General features: G+C 38.9%; 1 protein-coding gene across 1 annotated transcript in view; it reads left to right on the top strand.

Annotated features, from left to right (window-relative positions):
* The window catches only part of MCPH1 (microcephalin 1), a gene marked incomplete at its 3' end in the record, with an annotated part of 118819 nt that extends 99504 nt beyond the window's left edge, over positions 1 to 19315 (top strand). The window contains exons 12-13 of the mRNA XM_079550864.1: positions 17878 to 18115; positions 19260 to 19315. Of these exons, the coding sequence (XP_079406990.1) occupies positions 17878 to 18115; positions 19260 to 19315 (294 nt within the window). The remainder of the gene's footprint in view (positions 1 to 17877; positions 18116 to 19259) is intronic.
* Positions 19316 to 20422: the final 1107 nt, after the last annotated feature.

Raw genomic sequence — 20422 nt, 5'->3', positions numbered from 1 at the left:
ATGGTATCCTGGGCTCCATCAAAAGAGGGGTGGCCAGCAGGGACAGGGAGGTGATTGTCCCCCTCTACTCTGCTCTTGTGAAGCCCCATCTGGAATACTGCGTCCAAGTGTGGAGCCCGCAGTACAAAAAAGACAGGGAGCTGTTGGAGAGGGTCCAGAGGAGGGCCACTGGGATGATCAGGGGACTGGAGCACCTCTCCTATGAGGACAGGCTGAGGGAGCTGGGCTTGTTCAGCATGGAGAAAAGAAGGTTGCGGGGTGACCTCACTGCAGCCTTTCAGTACCTATAGGGAGCCTACAGAGGGGAGGGGAATCAACTCTTTGAAAGGGTTGATGTGTGCAGGACGAGGGGAAATGGTTTTAAGTTGAGGGAGGGGAGATTTAGGTCGGACATCAGGGGAAAATTCTTTACCCAGAGAGTGATGAGGTACTGGAACAGGCTGCCCAGAGAGGTTGTAGATGCCCCATCATTGGAGGTGTTCAAGGCCAGGTTGGATGGGGCCCTGAGCAGCCTGGTCTAGCATTAAACGTGGAGGTTGGTGGCCCTGCCTATGGCAGGGGGGTTGGAGATTCGTGATCCTTGAGGTCCCTTCCAACCCTGGCCATTCTGTGATTCTGTGATTCTGAGATTATCATGAGCTCCACTCATGTTCAAAAGTCTATGGTAATGAAGCACATGACAGTCTCTGCAGTGTAGGATCATGGCCTACAGACCTGAAAAGCTATTTTTTTCTGAACGAAATTCAGCAATAACATGGCAAAGAAAGTCTTCTTCATCTCCTGGGAACAGTAGAAAAATTAGCTGATACTGCTTGTCTTTTCAGACTCATACAAACGTATCTAAGGTGTGATCTTAAATGCTGTCCTCCAAAAACTGACGTTAAAATAATTCCCAGCTAATATGAAGAAAATACTTTATGAATCCAATATATATGAATGGCCATATATGCGAGTCCTGTTAGTCTTAGTTTCAAAGATATAAAAGTCATAATAGATTCTTTTGATTCCTAACTTTCCTACCTTTGCTTCAACCACATGAAAAAAAAATTATATCTGCTATAAAATTTAATCATAAGATAGTTGCAAAAATAAATTCTATCCTCAGAAGATTTATTTTGCATTGTTTTTGATTTACTAGGGTTATGGGTACATGTATGTATATATAGACATACTTCTGTTCTTACTGTTCAGTGATTTATTACATGTTGATGAAATTCTGTTATAGGCCTTGGAGGCTTTTCCAAAGACAAGAAGTTCTACTGTTGTGTTTTTCTTACAGTGATTTATGTCTTGTATATTGAAGTTATTTCCTATTTATCAGAACTATTTAAAAGATCATCTAAATTCATTTTTTCAAATACTATTACTAAATAATTGCCTGAAGAAGTTCCCAGAGGCTGTAACAAATTAAAAAAAAAGGGCCTCACAATTAGAAAGGTAGAATTTCTTCTTTGTTTTTTACTGTACATAAAACAGGACTCTGGATCCCAATGCGTTGTACAAATCCAAAACAAAAGATAGCATCTGACCCAAGAACCTTTTGATCTAAGGAAGATTATTTCCATCCTTTTTTTTCTGAGCTGTCTGGAAGGTCACACTTTTTCCATGTTCCGTTCTACCAAATTTATCTGTGGCCCCTGAAGCATTATTAACTTCATTTCGAGTGGAAGACTGGCAATAGTTGACACAAGGGACTTCTACCTGTGGAACTGATTCCAGGCTGACCTTATTCCAGGCACTGCTACACGGCATGAGTATTTTTAAAGCTACTGTAAAAAGAGACATTTAAGGGGAGTGTGCCTGCCTGAGGGAGGGGATTTTTATGGGTAGTCTGAAAGAGGCTGAATTTTGTTGGCTGTTTTAAGAGTATCTGTTAATTAGTACCTTTTAAAGTAAGATGTTTTGGAGAATCCAGGGGAAACATGTAAAATTTTTAGTTAATACCAGCTTCCTGTAGTCAAAGGAAATAAACATTTAAGAGTCAATTTAAGAGGTACCTTGCAAGCGTGTTAAATCTGAAAAACTTTAGATGTCTTCCAAATAGTTTTGCCTAACCTCAGACATTCCTATGTGATGGGAGATCATTTTCAAGTGCCCAAAAGAGCTGCAGTTTCAACACAAAGCAAGGTCAAGCACTTCATGTTTTATTGAGGAGTAGTCTTGAATTTTGGGTTTAGTCCAACATGAAGGAGGTAAACAACCATCTGTATGTTGATGAAAAAAAGTTTTGTGCTAAACTTTGTAATTTGAAATTATATGGCTGGGTCAGCTGTGGTTTAGAAGAAAAAATAAAAGAACAGCAAAAACTAAAGTGCTGTTTGTCCCATTCCACTGAGTTTTCAGTGTGACTCAGCATAAGCTTATAAAACAAAATATGTGCTTTCTGAAAGCACTGTAGTTCTGCTATGTTCTATTTGATATGTAGATTGGACAAGTTGCTGCTTACTCATGTAGGAGATACCTGGAAAAGATTAATTGGCTTGTATTCAGACAAAGCAGGAGAAGCATTCTGTCTTTTCTGGAGGTTGATGAAATCGTTTGTCAAATTTAGGATTTTTTTTCAGGATTAACTGGACTATTTCTAGCCTCGTGCTGTCTTTGAAGATATTTGAGATGTAGTGTGGGCTAATTCTCTTATTAGAAGTCTTTATCACCTTCTCCTGGGTTCAACCATTTACAGGGCATGCTCTTTCTACAGCACTCCAGATTTGTCTGTCACACAACTCCACAGGGTGATTGTTGCTCCTACTGCATCTGCCTGGCAATTTACCTGCTTTATTACTAAAAGAGGCAGTGCTCTTCATGAAGATGCACATGAACACATTTTAGGAACAGTGAATTTATTTGTCCAAAATGGAATGAGTCTAATTTTATATCTCCTGGTATAATGTCATTTTTAAAATTTGAACTTCTGTTTTGGTGAGTCAGCACTTCCAGTTCCAAGGTTAAATCAATTTAGAATAGAAAATACGCATGTTGTATTATGTAGGCTATATTGTACTTAGCCAGACAATTTGTTGTGTTTGCAGGTATGCTCTTTAACTTTTCCTGTGGAAGTTGTCTTTCTCATGGCAATTGCAAATCAAGAAAGAGACCTTTGATCTGTAATCTAAACATTAGCAAAAACTGGTAATTGAGGAAAGAGAGCATTGTAAAGGATTTTTATAGCTCTGATCCTACAGATCATGCTGAGGTAAACACAGGATTTTTTCTCTTTGGAAAAAAAAAAATCAAAGTATGTGCTAAATGATCTATCAGGCTGTGATGATAGGAGAGATTGGCCATACAGAAAGGCATATTTCAAGTTTTTTCTAGCGTTCTAAAAATGTTTTTCAGTCACTTCACATAGATGGTGTTACGTTTGTATGGCATTAGGGGAATTGGCTATTACCTTGGATAGCTTTGATAGCACACTATTAGTAAAAAACCTGTTAACTGGGTTTCATCTCACACAACTGCATGCTGTAATTAAGTGTATTTCAGAAGCCAAATTAAATTGAATGAAAGAAGTAACCAGTAAGGATGTTCTCTTGAACATTCATTCTTACCATGATGAATGTTGCTTGTTTTTCTCTTCTCTTTAATTAGAATGTTTCTACATTTGCCAAAGAAAATGTTGGAATGCAGACAAAAACTGAAATTATAGGAACAGGGCTTGATGTAATAGCTTATTTGTAAAGGAAACACAACTTGTTTGGTATTTTATTGAAACAGGAAGTTCAAAACCTCAGTACACACAAGTACAACAAATTCTCAGGTGCTAGTTGAGTCATCTGTTGTTGGAAGTAGTCTCATAGAAGGCTTCCCCTTGATTTAGTTTTAATCTTCAATTAACAAAAGGAAGGAAATTACATACAGATTTAGTTTTAGATTATGTGCAAAGCTCTGTGACTTTTTAGCTGTCACTCTGATGTGCACGCTTTGTGAGCATAACACTGACACAAATAGAGTGTCTGAGGGAATACATTCAGCTTTAATGTGCATAAGAAACCCAATGTATTTCATTTATGAAAAAATATAGAGATGTAAAATGTAAATGAAAATGAAAAAATGCAAAATCAGAATACTCTGATTTTTCTCCTTGTCATCTCGTACTTGATTTCAGCTTTGCAGCAAGTTGTACAAGTAATCATTAGCTGTAAGATAATAATTGATAAAACTACTGTTTGAAATTTAGTATGGGATTTTTAATTTTAATTGCCATGTTTGTTTATAATAAGTCTAGTATCACAGAATCACAGGGCTTGGAAGGGACCTCTGGAGACTGTTTAGTCCAACCCCCTACAGTAGGTTTCACAGGAAAGTGTCCAGGTAGATTTTGAATATCTTCAGAGAAGGAGTTTTCACACACAACCCCCCCTGGGCAAAATTCTCCAGGGCTCTGTAACCCTCAAAGTAAAGAAGTTTGTCCCCTTGTTTTTATGGAACTTCCAGTTTGTGCCCATTGCCCCCTGTCCTGTTACTGGGCACCACTAAAAAGAACCCAGCCCACTTGACGCTCACCCCTTAGATTTTTATAAGCATTCACAAGGTCATCTCTCAGTCTTCTCTTCTACAGGCTGAAGAGTCCCAGGTCCCTCAGACTTTCCTCATAATGGAGATGTTCCAGGGCCCCTAGTCATCTTTGTAGCTCTCTGCTGGGCTCTTTCTAGGAGATCTTTTTTCTTTCTTGAACTGAGGAGCCCAGAACTGGACACAGTGCTCCAGGTGTGGCCTCACCAGAGCAGAGAAAGGGGGAAGGGGGGGGAGTGTGCACTCTATCCATTCATCCAGATCAGACTGAAGATGCAGTACTGACTGCTGAGGAGCACCACTAGTCACAGGCCTTTAACTAGACTCTGTGCAGCTGATTGCAACCCTCTGAGCTTTGCCAGTCAGACAGTTCTCAGTCAACCTTGTTGTCCACTCATCTATCTCACACTTCCTAAGCTTAACTGCAAGGTTGTTATGGGAGACAGTGTCAAAAGCTTTGCCAAAGTCAACAGCTTCTGCTCTGCTGCTTTCCCCTCACCTACCCAGCCAGTCATGACACCATAGAAGGTTGCCAGGTTGGTCAAGTATGATTTCTCATTGGTAAATCTATGTTGACTATTCCTGATAAGCTCCTCTTCCATTAGATAAGATCATGCTGATACCATGTAGTTTTGTTTAGCTGCAAAATCTTTAAAAGGTGCTTTGGAATTTGTGTATGTTTTATGCAGAAAATGTGTCTTTCTCCCTCCTTCAGAAGACTGTATGTCACTGGTCTTCTTTGAATGAGAAAGATTTTATTGAATTCCTTCTAAACCCCAAGAATGCTCCAATGTGAATTCTTCTTTCCTCTATCAGTGACTTAAGCAATGATATCTTTGTAGATCCCTCTGTACTGGTCCAAAAGATTAGGATGAGTGCATTAGTGCTTTCATAGAATCATAGAATCACAAGGTTGGAAACGACCTACAAGATCATCTAGTCCAACCGTCTCCTCATCACCATTGCCGCCATCATCAATAATATTGTTTTCATGAAAAAATCCATGGGTAGCATTAAAGCTATCATGTCAACTCCTAAAACACAATTTTAGAATAAAAGTAGACACATGATTCAGAGAGTTTACAGGGTTTTTATAAGCCTTCTACCATCATAGCAGTTTGTGATAGGACTAAGCTGCATATGCATTATGCCCACCTTATTCTGTTTTCACTGGGAGTTCTGGACTGGGATGCAGCTGCTCAGTTTATATACAGTACTTGTTTGGTATTCTTTTGTCTTTGAATTACAACTGCTTGGTTGTGCAGTGAAAACCTCTCGAAAAGGCTTTTTGCCTTTAACACCTCAGATAAAATCTAGATAAGCTAAAAAGTAGTAGTCTGTCTGTTCTGCCTTGTTCTGAGACAAAGAACAGTAAGAATATAGGAAAGGAACTCAGAAAGAACAGGGTCAGCAGTCTGACCTTAGATACTTTGCCCAGCTACTTTAAAAGTCACTGTAAGTCCAAGACTATAATAAGTCTGGCTCATTCTCTGTTTTTAACCATGTCATTGCTGGCAATCTCAAATATAAAACAACAAGAAATTGAGTAAGGAAGTTATAAAAACATCTCTGAAAGAATTAATAATGATTACATCTGCAGTAAACAGAAGCAGATCTCTGTGTACAAAGAAAATAATCTTAGTGCTTGGTAGCGTGCCTATACCCTAGTAACTTCCATGGCATAAAAATTACTCTGTGTTCACAGCACAGGTCATTATCCCTCAGCTGCAGAAAAGACCATCACAGCTTGCTGCCAAAACATATTTACAAGTCCTTTCTTTGTTAATCATATGTTTATTGCCATGCTAAAATGTAACACGTTTTCATGAAAAGAATCTTCAAACAGAACATGTTGAGTGTCCTTTCTTCAGTAACTATGAAGAAATTGGTGCAAAGAAGTTCTTTTCTTGAGTAATTGCCTTCTGAAATGCACCTAGATAAATATTTAAGCACTTTTTAATGGGTTGTGTGTGCTGGTAGCTCCATTTTTACTCAGTGCCGGAGGGTAAATTGTCTTTGCTTTCCACACTTCCTGTGGGATCTTCCAACTTGTGATTTAATTAGGTGAAGAAGAGACTGTATTACACACAAGCAATTATTGCTGCCATGGAGGAGCAATTACTGCTACTTATCAGGGAAGCTGTAGCCCAGTAGTGGAGCTCACTGTGGTTCTCAGGAGCTTCTGAGAGCTGCCCAAATTTTTTTTTTTTTTGTAACTGCCAGGATTCCATTGCAGTTGCATCCATTTGTGTGATGCCAAGTGATGTCTTTGACATTACTTTGGGTTTATTTCAGTAGTTCTCAGACAATTTTAAGGGTTTTTCTCTGTTGAATATGGATGTAATTTCAATTAAGCTTTCAGTTATAGCTTTAGTTATAGTATAAGCTTTTTATTTTAAAAACCAACCATTCCCTACTACTAATTGTTGTAATGCACGAGTTTCACTCTATATACAGAGAATTAAACACAACATTTAAGTGTTAATGCTATGCTCATCAGCAAGCATCTTTGTCAAACAATTCAAGAAAAAAAATGTAGCTTTTTCATTATGTCTGCTATGTAATGGATTATTATTATTGTTATAGATTGAGTGCTGAACACAACCATTTCATATTTCTGTTAATGAGAGAATACTTCAGGCTGCCCTACTTAGGTGGTACCGTTCTTCTCTGTTGGCATTAAAAAATTCAAGAAAAAATAAATAAAAAGCAAGAAAAAAACTTAACATGTAATTTGCTGATGCCTGTCTTTTTAAAGCCAAGTCTGTATTATTTGTCTCATTGAACCGTATGAAGAAAAAGATTGAGAAAAGTCAGTCCTAAGAAATTTGAACAAAGATGATCTGACTGTGTTCAAGCTTTGATATATTTCATAAAGCTGTTGAAAAGCAAACCATGAAAGCCAGATTTATGAGCTTTTTTAAAGTTATTTGTAGATTCCCAAGACGATTGTGTTCCCATCACTTACTGTAGCCTTTAAAACACAAATGACGCTTAAAAATATTCATGTTTGGCACACGCTGAGTTACTGCCGAGCGTTGCAGTGGCATTCAGCTAAAACTGAGTAGAGAGAAGAACGTACTCTGCTTCAGCCGTTGTCTGTTGAGGAGAACAAAAGGGCTCACGTATTCACACCTGAAAGATAATACAAGAGGGGTTGGTTGTTGTTGTTGTTGTTTGCTTCAAGTTAAGAGTAATTTTATTGTGGGTTTAAACAACTGTTTGGGGAACAAGCCTTTTGGGAGCATCTGCATAACCCTTCACATTTGCCAGGCTTTTCCTTTCAGCAAGATCACTGATTGTGTTATTATTGGAATATAAATCCTTTTGTTTATCATACCATTATTCATCTGAACTTTGCCAGGTATAGCAAATCTACTGACGGCACTGGATGTGTCATTTACTGTTGAAGGCAAAAGGCAGGATGCCTCACATCCCTAAGTCAGCAAAACAAATGTAATCTTTGGAGATGATGCTGCGCAGTATCCTGTGTTGATCAAAAAGAAAGTTAGATTGTCTAAAATGTTTCAATATCTGAAAAGTCTAAGGTAGTTAAAGTGAGCTTATCATTTTTAGTGTATTTTATGCAAATAGTAGTCTTCCATGACTAATATTTTAATTATACCTAGCATTTGACTACAAGGAGTAACAAGTTGATTGCAGTGAAAACATGTTGTCTTAGGGAATTTCTGTTTCAGTACACCTGTTTTGAACACTGAAGTACACTTAGCTTCAAATGTATTATTTCAACCTGTGTAATTGCAGATTTTTTTCTCTCCCATGTGATTAAACTTGCTGTTTATTTCATTATACTGAATTCCTTGAGTTTCTTCACTGAAATTAATGGTATATTAATAAGATAAGTATTGGTCTCATGCGATAGGTGCTAATATATAAAAAATACATATAATATATATGGGATAGATATTGCATGGTTCTGCAAAGCGGATGTGCAGAGTAGTGCTGAGAGCACCCTGCACACCATATTGAAGGGTCTGGACTAGGTCCAGTCTGGACCCCTGAACCAAGCACATATTTGTGCACGCATTCTGTTTCAATAGAAAGGAATTCAATCTGTGCGCAATAGCTGCTCCCCAACAGGAACCAGAGGTAAAGTCAATAGGAATGACCAAGAGCTGTGTTTCAAAAATGCTCTTCCAGCTTGATTTGAACCATGAGGAATGTTGGTATCTTTCCTGATGAAGATCTCGTGAGAATAAATCCAGCAAAAATAGTTCTTTGTCAATTGTGAGGAAAAACAGGCCCATCCAGGTATTGCCTGCTTTTTAAAGTTGCCAATACTTGTCTAAATCAAACTATTTAGAGGCTGAGATCTTCTCCGTTTGTTTATTGGCCCAACTGCATTTGTTCACTTGACAGCTGTCTGAGTTAAGAGAAGTTTTTCATTTACTTCTTTTCCATTTCGAGATGTATGAATTTGCAGTGAGTTATTGGAGTCATGCCAGTAATGCCAGATGAAAAATGGTAGATTCAACATGACTCACTGCAGGTCTCCACACAGGTGATGTGTATGCTCCAGTCAGGTCTTTGTCATGCAAGAGATGAGGCCACCACACCAGCACACTTGTCAGTTATGGTATTAAATTAACCGCTGTCCTATCCTTCGTTTGTTTTCTAGGATTTTTCTAAATTACCAGGCAGGAAAATCTGATTAATGATGACCTAGAGTAGTAAAACTGTAGATTCTGTTAAGTTGTGATCCCCAATTTATCAGAAAGAGCTTTGTTCATGTCAGTATTGCAAATTAAAATATGTATTTGAGGGAAAAATTTCAAGTTGCTATGAAACTGTTGCTATTTACCCTACAATTCCAATTGCAGTCTAGTAGAACTTTTACCACTTGCCAATTTGAATGTTAAGGTGATCTTCAGTTAGTCATTCATGTTGATTTTCCAGAGCAAGTAAGTAGTGCAGAAAATCCCTTTTTGTTATATTGTTTGTATATTGAATCATAGACTCATAGAATGGCCTGGATTGAAAAGGACCACAATGATTATTTAGTTTCAACCCCCTGCTATGTGCAGGGTCACCAACCACCAGACCAGGCTGCCCAGAGCCACATCCAGCCTGGCCTTGAATGCCTCCAGGGATGGGGAATCCACAACCTCCTGGAGCAACCTGTTCCAGTGCGTCACCACCTCTGTGTGAAAATCTTCCTCCTAATATCTACCCTAAATCTCCCCTGTCTCAGTTTAAGACCATTCTTCCCTGTTCTATCACTATCCACCCTCTTAAACAGCAACTGAAGTTCCCAGGCATGCACAGACTTCTACTGATTCCTAATTCCGCACAGACAATAGTATCATTGAGGTCATGGGCATTAATCATGTTCATAAGGATAAGATTGGAATTAAAATAACCTAAAGAGATATAAGAAATGATCAGAAATAGGCATGATGGAGTTCAGCAAGGACATGTGCAAAGCAGGAGGAAAAACAGAATGAGATTGAAAATGGAATATTGCTGCCAAATGAGCAAATAAGTGAGAGGATCTGAAACAGATGTCACCTATGTCATACCCCAATCAAAGGAGCAGGCTTACTAGGATGTGTTAGCAGGGATGCGCTATGCAAAACACACGTATAGCCTGCACTGCACTCAGCAGTGTGGAGCCTGCACTGGAGCCTGGTGTCCAACTTTGGGCACAGCACTTCAAGAAGGGTGTGGAGAGCATCCAGGGGAGCATAACAAAGTGATCACAGGTCTAGAAAATATGACCTGTGAGCAAAGACTGAAATAACTGTGTTTGTTTAGTCTAGGGAAGAGAAGACTGAAGGGAGACACGATAGCAGTCTTCAAATATTTAAAAGGTTGTTGCAAATAGGAAGACAATAAATTGTTCTCCATGTCCGCTGGCATTAGGACAAGAAGTAACGGGCTCAAAATGCAGCAAAGGCAATTTAGGTTGCATTGTTAGGAAAACTTTTCTGCCTGTAAGAGAAGATAAGCATTGGACTGTATGGTGCACAGAGGCTGAGAATTTCTGTCTTTAATTTTAATGTGATTCCTGGGGCTTGTCACTGCAGTAGATGTCACTTAGTGGTATGCCAATGGTGCATGGCATGGGGTCACCGCCGGGAAACTCCTTTTCTGATGGACACATGGCACAGTGTTTGAGTGAGGAAAAAAGAACCCAATTATAATTGGCAATTATTTGCAGAATTTTGAAATAAGCTGTGACTGTTTTATGATCCAGAAAAATCCCACTTTCTCAAGCAAATTGGTAATGAAAGTATTCTTAAATTTCACAAAGTTTCTTTGTGTTGAAACTGAGTGCAAATGTATTTAGTTCAGAAAAGTTACAGACGCAGCAAAATGGGCAAATATTGCAATCATACAAAGCTGTTTTTAAGTGATTTGTATTGGAAATACAGCTCCTTCATTTGAAGTCATCCTCAGAAGGGGAAAAACTTATTGTTTCAACCTAATTTGTTTTTACTAATCTATAGCTGATAGTGTTGATATTACCTGGTATTTAAAAATAGTCCTAGCTTTGGAAAACAAGGAAATTAAACTAAAAATAAGTGAATTTGTTATCTTTTTTCCTGCAAAAATTTTCTCTGCCGGAAAAAATGGTTCAAAACATCTTCCAGTATAATTTTGAATGTCCGCCAAACAGTAGAGTTATTTGCCAAACGTTTTTATGCAGCATTCCCGCTGAGACTCTGTCTCTCAGAAAACAAATTGGTGAAATTAACTTTTCTTATCAGTCTATGGGATTCGAGAGAAGCAAGGTTGTCTGCCAACACATAGTGGAAAGAAACACTATTAGCTAAGTTGTCTGGTTTCGAGCTTTCTTCCCTCCACCCTCGTCTTGGCCAGGAAACACTTACGTGAAGGACTGTGCAGAGGAGGGGAAGAAACTGTGTTTTGAAGAAGTTTCCAGATAATGTGGGTCTTTACAGTATGTCATTTATCTTTCTTTTACTTTCCTTTTTATTTTTTAAGAGCTGACATAGAAAGTTTCATTTTTTTCCTGGAGCAATTTTTCCACCCTATCTTTCATAACTTTCTCCCTCTGTTCCTGGCTCTGGGCACAGTGCACGGGTCTCTACTGAGCAAGAATGCACCAACAGCTTGCTGTGCACCGCTGTCAGGCTGCGTGTGTGCGTCGGGGTGCTTCTGTCTGTGCGAAGGACTGCGTTCTCTTATTTGTCAGAAAGAGATCTTCTGTTTTAGCCAAAAGATACCGAAAAGATATCCAGTGGGAAAGGGGTATTTCAATAAAGGTTGAAAAATAAGCATGCAGTGTTTGTAAATGATTTGCATGAATATTGCAAGTTGAGCTTGAAAAGCATCTGTATCAACAATAAATGTGTTTTGTGCCCATTTGTGGAATGAGGTTATTGGTGCTGTTGAGGTAGAGAGGTGATGGTGTGGCTTGGTCCAGCCAGGGTCTGGCATCCATGCAGTGTTCAATAAGTATAGATATAAAATCCACAATTCTTCAGAGCCTACAAGGGCAATTTCTGTGTGAAGCAGCTTGCTGAATGAAGTTGTTTCCAGCTCTGAACATGCTTTTATACTGAAGAGCACCAACTTATTTATCTCATACAGCATTTCAATGCACTTTTTAATTAGAGATTGTAATGAATATTATTTTAATTTTAAATCTGTCAGTGTGTTGGGGAAAAAAAAAAAAAAAAGAAAAAAGAAAAAGCAGCAGACTGCTAAAATAAACCACAAAGAAATCAAACTAAAATGCTCAGCTCTGAAGTAGACACTGTATGCCACCCGTTCTTCCTAGAAAAACACAGTTGCTGTTTGGATAGTGACTTCTATTCTTCCAATCCTGATATTTAGAAAGATGAAACAGAGCATTTCTTCTTCGTCCTGCAGGAGAGCTCATGCGTTGTTAACACAAACTTCCTCGCTCCTGGTGAGGTCCTGCAGATTCTGCACATTCCTCCCTGCAGGATAAGCGGACTTTCAGAAATCTGTGCACAGCGACGCGCTGCCCTTTATCAGAAGCAGGCTGATGCTTCACTTTGGTGGATGTGTGTGAGCCCTTGATCTTTACATGTACATGGGAGTTCCACATATGTTTTTCTTTGAATGTTTTACAAAATGTCTGAAATGACTGTCTGAAAATGCACGTAACCGTGCAAGAGTAAATTTTCCTAGCAGACTGGTAGCTGCGAGTGTGTCCTTCCCAGGAGCTTGGCACAGAACGACAGTAACTGGAATTATGAACGTTACTCAGCTGCATATTTCCCTGTACCAAAATAATATGAATACTAAGATATTTGAGCTCGAGATTTCCCTGGCAATATCTACCAACTGTATGAAGCAGGCATACCAATTTCAGTACCTCTTTTATTAAATCTGTAGATTATCAAGCTGTAAAGGCTGGGGGTTTTATCAGTTTTATGTTTTTAGGGCATTTAATAGTTGTGGAGTTGTGTGACCGGCGGTCAGATCATTTCATTTGTGGGAATGTGTCATTTATCAGCTCCCAATGAAATCATACTTGCTCCTCAGCTGCAAGTTATAAAATCTACAGTCTTCATGTCCACAACTTTGTCCTCTGCTGCTTGCATTTGATAAAACCTATTTATTATTTTTGTAAGTCACATTAGCCAGTACGTATTTATTTATTTATTGTAGATTTATTCATCTCTGTTGAATAGCAGAAATTAAGAATAAGGATTTACCACAACACTTAGGTTTATTGTGTAATGCATGCACAAGTATAATTCTATATATTTTTGAAGCTGGAACTTCACATTTTGGATTCTAACCTACAGATGCAATTTCTACTAATTGCAATAATTCAGAAGGATACACTCCATTTAGCTTTTGTGAAGTATTGTTATTCTGATGGCATTTTAGACTGGAAATTTATCCACGTGCTGTGCTCTGAAAGTACACCACAAATTGTGTGCTGTTCATAGGACATTAGCAGTTTAATTGCTGAAAAATGTCCAAGTACATCCAGGAAAATTCATTTTCTTGCATTTTCTATTGCAGTCATTCAGGAATCCATTCAGAGATGTAGCTTAGGAGAGTGACATACATGGCTCAGGAAGTAAAAATAATTGCTGAAAATCAATTATTATTTTTACCTTTCTTATATGTATCCTAAATCAACATGTGAACATGTTGTTTGGTTTTTCTTTTAACTCTCATCCAATTGAATATTTTCTTAAAACCTTGAAGTTATGACACGATTCACTTGATGAACTCTGTGCCATCCATTCTTGTTCTTAGGCTGAAATTTTTCACATAAAATTAAAAGAAAAATAAGAGATTGGATGGATGAGAAACAGATTGTTGTCTTGCAAAAACACAAATCAGATGTAACTCCATTTGTTTCAGCATTTCACACAGGGAAAGCAAGCATGCAATCAGATATTTCCGCCCTCTTGCTCTCCTCTGCTCTTCTCCTCTTGCTGCTGTGATTCAGGTCCTCATTTAACAAACAGGTAATGGCTGCATGGCTGTGAGGCCGGTTCCTGAGCCTCACACAAAGATCACATCCTTGGACTTTTATGGGGGTTGGTGGTTCTGCATCCCATGTAGCAAATTCTAGGCAACGTTACAAAGGTGATACATATATTAATGCGTGCTCTTTTAGTCTGTGGGGATTGAAAACCAGCCACAAGAAGGAGGATAGCTGATGAAATGCATTTCTTTTTTAGTGCAAGGAGTTCTATTTATTTATCATATTTTCTCGGTGAATTTTGTTTCTGTCAAGATTGATTTTTCCTTTCAAACTGTAAGTTCAACAAGCATGCATTAATGGTACATTTTTGAGAAGTGCATACAGTATAACAGGCATCATCGTGTTGTGAGACAGAATGAAGTTAACGCTTGGGATCATTGCAAAAAGAGTAAATAGATGCTTTCAAGAGATTTATTTTTTTTTAACCCTCTGCTAATAAATCTAATTGAAAGGGAAAATGGATGTCACTGTGAGATATAGCAGGCAGCGGAGCTCCCTGACTGACACAACTGTAACTACCAACCAGTACACCCACGATTTATGGAAATAATCACTTTGGAGAGCCTAAAGTTTTCCCAGACTCGGTCTCAGCTGAAGAATTATTTATTTTTTTTTCCCACAACTTACCCAGAATCTGTATGGTTTCAAAGAACAGGGAACACTCCTGGAGTGCTGTGAACCCTTTGATGTTGCAGAGGCAGCTGAGTCAATTCAGCGCTGATTGGGCCATTTAACCCCACAGCCCAGCCTGGTATGGCCAGCTCTGCCTCCGCCGTGTTTCTTTCAGGTTCGTGGGGCAGAATGCAAAGCAAAACTTTCAATATAGCCCAAAAGCACTGAACATGATGCTGCTGCATTTCCCCTGACGGAAAACGTGTGTGAGGAAACAGTGTGCTTGAGCACATCCAAAGTGGGGATTCAGACAAAGGAAAAATAAATGTCAAGTTCTATGCCAAAGCTTCGTTTAGCTACTTCAGAGCTGTGTGTTCCTAGCTCATCCTCTTACAAAGCGGTTTGGTAACACACAGCTGGAACTGTAGTGGGAGTTCAAGAAAATCATCTTTATATCGTGTCAGCATCTCACCGTCCAGGGTTCCTTAGCGTCCAGTAACCGCACTGTGAGCGTGTGGTGAGACAAGTGTTACCGGGGGTGCAAAATTTGGATTTCCTGATTTGATGATTTGCTGTGTATTTACTTTTATTATTAATTTAATCCAGAAGTTCTCCCTGTGTGAAGACCTACCATACGTGTTAGTTTTCGCTGTGGTGGCAGCAAATAAATGCTTTCAGGGAAAACGTTTGTGGAAGTGGGAATACAATTAGCCCTTTTAAATCATACTCCATTAAGTATGGGAAATAGCAGGACTGCAAGTTATATTTTGACTTCTGTCTAAAACAAGACCTGTTGCATTTTCAAGATAACAGCTTATCATAACTAACCATTTTCAGCTTTAAAACCGTAGCGTTCCAGACTGACAAAAATAGTGTAACATCTGTCTCCATGAATTAAATCTGATTTGCGTTGGGTAAACAAACATTGAAGACTCTTGGCAGTTGTCTTTCTTCTATCCCTTGCTGCTGGTTTGTCCAAATAAACAACTTCAGAGATCTTCTGTGTGTCTTACCAGCTAAAATGGCATTGTACCCATCATGAGGCTCTTCTGAGATTGATGTGCAGGGGCTGCTGTTTTTCACTAGATGATAGTTCATTCTTTAATTCTACGACCATGCTTGCCACAAGCGGTTTGCTAATTTCAGGACTGCATGGGTTTTTCTTTATTGACAAAATTGAGTAATTGCAGTCCCAGTAATATCAGTCATGACACACTGCCCTGTGGGCACTGCTCAGAGATTGCAAGGTGTTTTACATCTCTGAGAAGTCTCATTTCAAGACACAGATTGTGGCCCCAGACTCACAAACTTGATAGCATATGCTACAAGTGTATAGTGCCTGACTTTTGTATTTCATGACTTCAAGATGCAGGTAGATGTTTTCTGCTCAGAAGGAGATAAGTGGTACATGCAAAGTTCAAAATCAGATCTTCTGCACATGTGTGAAGTATTACATGCCAACATATGTACAGGAATTGCAATCAGACCTGCTCACTATTCGAGTGATGAAGAGCTCTCTGCCCCACGTATCATTTATCTGGCCAAGAGTCAACTCTGAACTGAGCGTGGGTCTTCCAAACAATGGAACTCTGCTTTGATGCTGAGCTCAACAAAATTATTTAGAGGCTGTTCTGACTTCCATGAGACAAAATTATGTGCCATGTCACTCGTAAATCTAAGTTCACAAAAGAGAAGAAAATAAAGGCTATTTTTTTGATCTCAAGGGTTGGGCTTTTTTGGCCTGGTTTGTCAATAGCAGTTGCTGTCTTTATAACTTGCTGAATTCAGAAAGCAAAGAATCAGCTTAGTTTTATTCTGAAGAGAGCAGCCAAGGAATTAACAATAACGGAAAATCTAGATTCTGTACTGATGGAGGAGAGCTCAGAATTAAGACTTGGACTGACTTGTCCAAGAACAGCACAGAGGACAGTGGCGTGGAAATGTGAGCTGAAAACTCGTGTGCTGGCGTGGGCTTCATGCTTCTCTAATGCTTCACCTGCATAGTTGGTCGTAAGTGCTAAAGCAATGCATCTTGACCTTGTTCTAAGGCTCAGTGAAGACTCCATGGAACTATTCAGCTTTAATGCCTTTGCTAACCACGTGAAGACTCTTATTTGGCTGCACATCCGTGAAGCACATGTACTGCTGCATTAAAATCTCAAGTGCCTGTGGTTTCACAGCATATTCATGCCAGGGCTGGAGAAAGGAATCCTCTCAACAAGTAATTCTTTCAGCTACCAGTTACACCTCTTCACTGACTACAGTTTCGTATTCAGCCATCTAATGTAAGCCAAATATATACACAGTGTCCTTATTGCTATGTAAGATGCTCACATTGATCATCTGTATGAAAATATTCCAAGCATCACACGACCTGAAACCTTTACTTTTGTTCTCATCTTACTTGTGGATCATTGTAAATTTTCAGAATATTGACATGAGATGCACACTCATAAATGTCAGATTCATTCATTTGGCAGGGCAATGGCAATCTCACTTTCAGTATTTCAAGCTTGATTTTTCATTTATTTTAGCATGAAGATTTTGTATTGATTGCCATGGGTTGTACACTTGTTCTGCGCACAGCTTTTCTTTCCTGCACGATGTCACTAAAGGAAATCATTTAACTGCTGAGCCATTGTTCTATCTGATAGGTAAAAGTGAGAAAATTTACTCCAAATAGATAGAGGTTTTCATTGGATGGTGTCAGTGGCTGTACTGCATTCACAGAGGACTTTCTTTTTTGCTATTGCAGAGACAGAAGCGTTTACATGAAACTGGTGATTTGCTTTGAGTTCTGTTTTGTTTGCGTCACTTCATTTATCTGAGATAAAATACAGTTAATACAGGAACACAGAAAGGGAAAAGAGATTATAATCTCTGAATTGTATAGGTTAGTAAAGCAGCACAGTGTTATAAAGGCTCCATGGTTTGTATGTGTGGTGGAAGACAATAATTATTTAGAATATACTTTACTATGCCTGTGTGGTGCCCAGCATTGTAAATGTAAGATTCTGGTGAAAGGTAATTTTGCCAAGTCCTTTAAGAACTCTTACAGGTAATCATCTGAGCTGTAAGTAAGGAGTCTCAGCTCTGGTTTTGGAATTATGTCAATCAAGTGTACCATATATGGTCATTTTAGCTCATTGCATAGTTTAAGCAAAAGTTTCTGATATGGCAGAAAAGTTCATATTCGTATACCATAATTCTTATTTCTTGAATTTAAGACAAGGATTGTTTTTATTCTGAGTAACACGGTTTTTATTGATTTGTTTCCTCAAATACAGATCTGCAGGCTGCAGCGTCACCTATCAGCAGGAAATTATCAGCTGAGTCTGTTCTCAAACCAGCCTGTGATGTTTGTATCTCCCACCAGCCAGCCACCCTGCAAAAAGCTGATGGAGCTTATAGAGCTGTCAGGAGGAAAAATATGTAAGGCCCTACGTCAGGCAAAAATCTGCATAGGAAAATACCCAGGAAAGAAGTACCAGGAAATAAAATGTTTATCAGAAAAATGGATTTTAGGTAAGATGGAATCACAGAATCGCAGAATGGCCCAGGTTGGAAGGGACCTCAAGGATCATGTATCTCCAACTCCCCTCCACAGGCAGGGCCACCAACCTCCTCATTTAATGCTAGACCAGGCTGCACTATCCTTCATATACGCTATACTTCAACACATATAAAACATTCAGGAATATGTATTCAAAAATTGGCTGTAAAGAGTTTACTAAACGGAGGTTTTGGAGAGAAGGAAGTGAAAGCACTGTTACCAGTAGGCTCCCAGGAAGACTGTCTCCGTGGTGAGGACTTTCTGTTAAAACTAACACTACTTTATGATGATCCTGCTAAACACCATTGTAATTTTACCGAGAAACAATTTAATCCAAAGATTTTCAAATTTATCTTGTATGTGACTGCTTCATTTAGAACAAACTAGAAATGGGAAAGCTCCGTGGCAGAATTACTTTAAAAGGCACATATGCCGATGAGCTGCGTGGAGCTGGATGGGCCAAGCTGAGCCCATCAGGGGAGCTGAAAAACTGTGTATGCCTGTGTATGCAGGGAGTCTCACGCATCAGATAAAGGACTGAATTCTTTGTGCCTTTCACAGATTTCTCAGATTTCTGTTGCATTCTGACATGTGCTTTGTATAATTGCTGTATTCTGCCCACGCAGACGGATTTGACACGATGAATCTGCGGAACTTGTAAAACATAAGTGTTTCTATATAATACCTTACCAGGTACAGGTCCTTGAAACCTAGCCCCTTTCTCAGTAACATAATCATAGAATAATAAAAGCAATGACAGCCTGTCCCTACAAATTGTCATCTTAATCAAATAAATCAAGCCAAATCTGAAGTTTTGTCTTATCTCTGACACCTCAGTGTTACAATCCAGTACGTTTGTGGTTTTGTGCTGCGAGCACCAACTGCCAGTAAATTCACTCAAAGGTGACCACAACAAAAAGCCGATAGGTAAATAATGCTGCACCTTTGTTAAACTTAAGCAAATTGTGTTTGCACTATTATCATCTGACTGCATTTACTTTTATCGTCTTTCTCTGTCTGTTTTAGATCAGAAATTGCTCTGAAATACATTACTGCTTTACAATCTGTTTCTTGTGCACTTGATCTCAAACAATCCTGCCTTTTTATTTCTTCTAGATTCAATCACTCAGCATACAGTATGTCCTATGGAAAACTACATTTTTCAGCTGTGAGCTAACTCAAGAGCTTCCATATGGCTGTAAGGAAACAAGCCCACTTTGGCCTCAACAACTAAGCTGTGAATAAAATTTCTAAGAGAATGCTAATTTCGTATTTATAAAAATGTTTTTATATTTTTATTATTTCTGAAAATGATGATTTTTGTTTCCTTTTAATAAAGTTCTTTGATAAAAGTCATCATGCTTCCATTTATTTGTTGAAGAACCTTTGGACCTGAATGTTGAGTGAGTCGTTACTCACTGGGAGGAAGTGGAAAGATGCTTCCCAATCCCTAAGTGGATTTGATCCCGTTAAGGTGCAGGTAACTGTTTGTGCTGTATGTGCACTGAGCGTGTGCTGGAGCTAGCTTTGGTGTAGTCAGCAGGAGCTGTGCTGCCAGAGAATGGATTCCATAGGGTCCCACTTGGACAGTTGGAGTCCCATGCTGCTGTGTTTTTATGAATCACAGAATGGCCAGGGTTGACAAGGGCCACAGTGATCATCTAGTTTCATCCCCCTGCTATGTGCAGGGTCACCAACCGCCACAGTGGCTGCCCAGAGCCACATCCAGCCTTGAATTCCTCCAGGGATGGGGCATCCACAACCTCCTTGGGCAGACTCACACCTCCCATTGTAAAGTTCTAAATTATATTTTCAAAAAATAATTGAAACTCAGTAAATATGCTGAGGTGCCTTTAAATGCCTCGCATCCAGGCTGAAACTGTGAACAGCTACTGATTCTGAGTCAAATGAATTGAGGCAGCACATACATCATGCATACACTATTGAAAATCACTTATCACTAAATACTTCGGGGATGTTTGAAAAATGTATACAAGTGTCCTAACAGTTAAAATTCTCTTCAATCTGTATATTTGTTTTCAATAGGTGTAAAGATTTGGATATAAATTACGTTGTGATGCGTGTTTAGCTATAAAGGCACAACTTTCTTTAAATATTTACATGATCCATCACAATAATGTATCATCGTTGCAGAGAATAATGTGTTATCCGGTAAGTTAATGGCAGCTCATAACTCATACCTTCCAAACTCCATGCTCCCCAGAGTACTGTCAAACAATGGAAAACGTGCAGTGAAGATAATGATTTCAAATGAATAT

The sequence above is a fragment of the Tetrao urogallus genome (assembly GCF_951394365.1).
Source record: "Tetrao urogallus genome assembly, chromosome: 2".
Classification (NCBI taxonomy): Eukaryota; Metazoa; Chordata; class Aves; order Galliformes; family Phasianidae; genus Tetrao; species Tetrao urogallus.
This window is presented reverse-complemented; position numbering and strand designations above follow the sequence as displayed.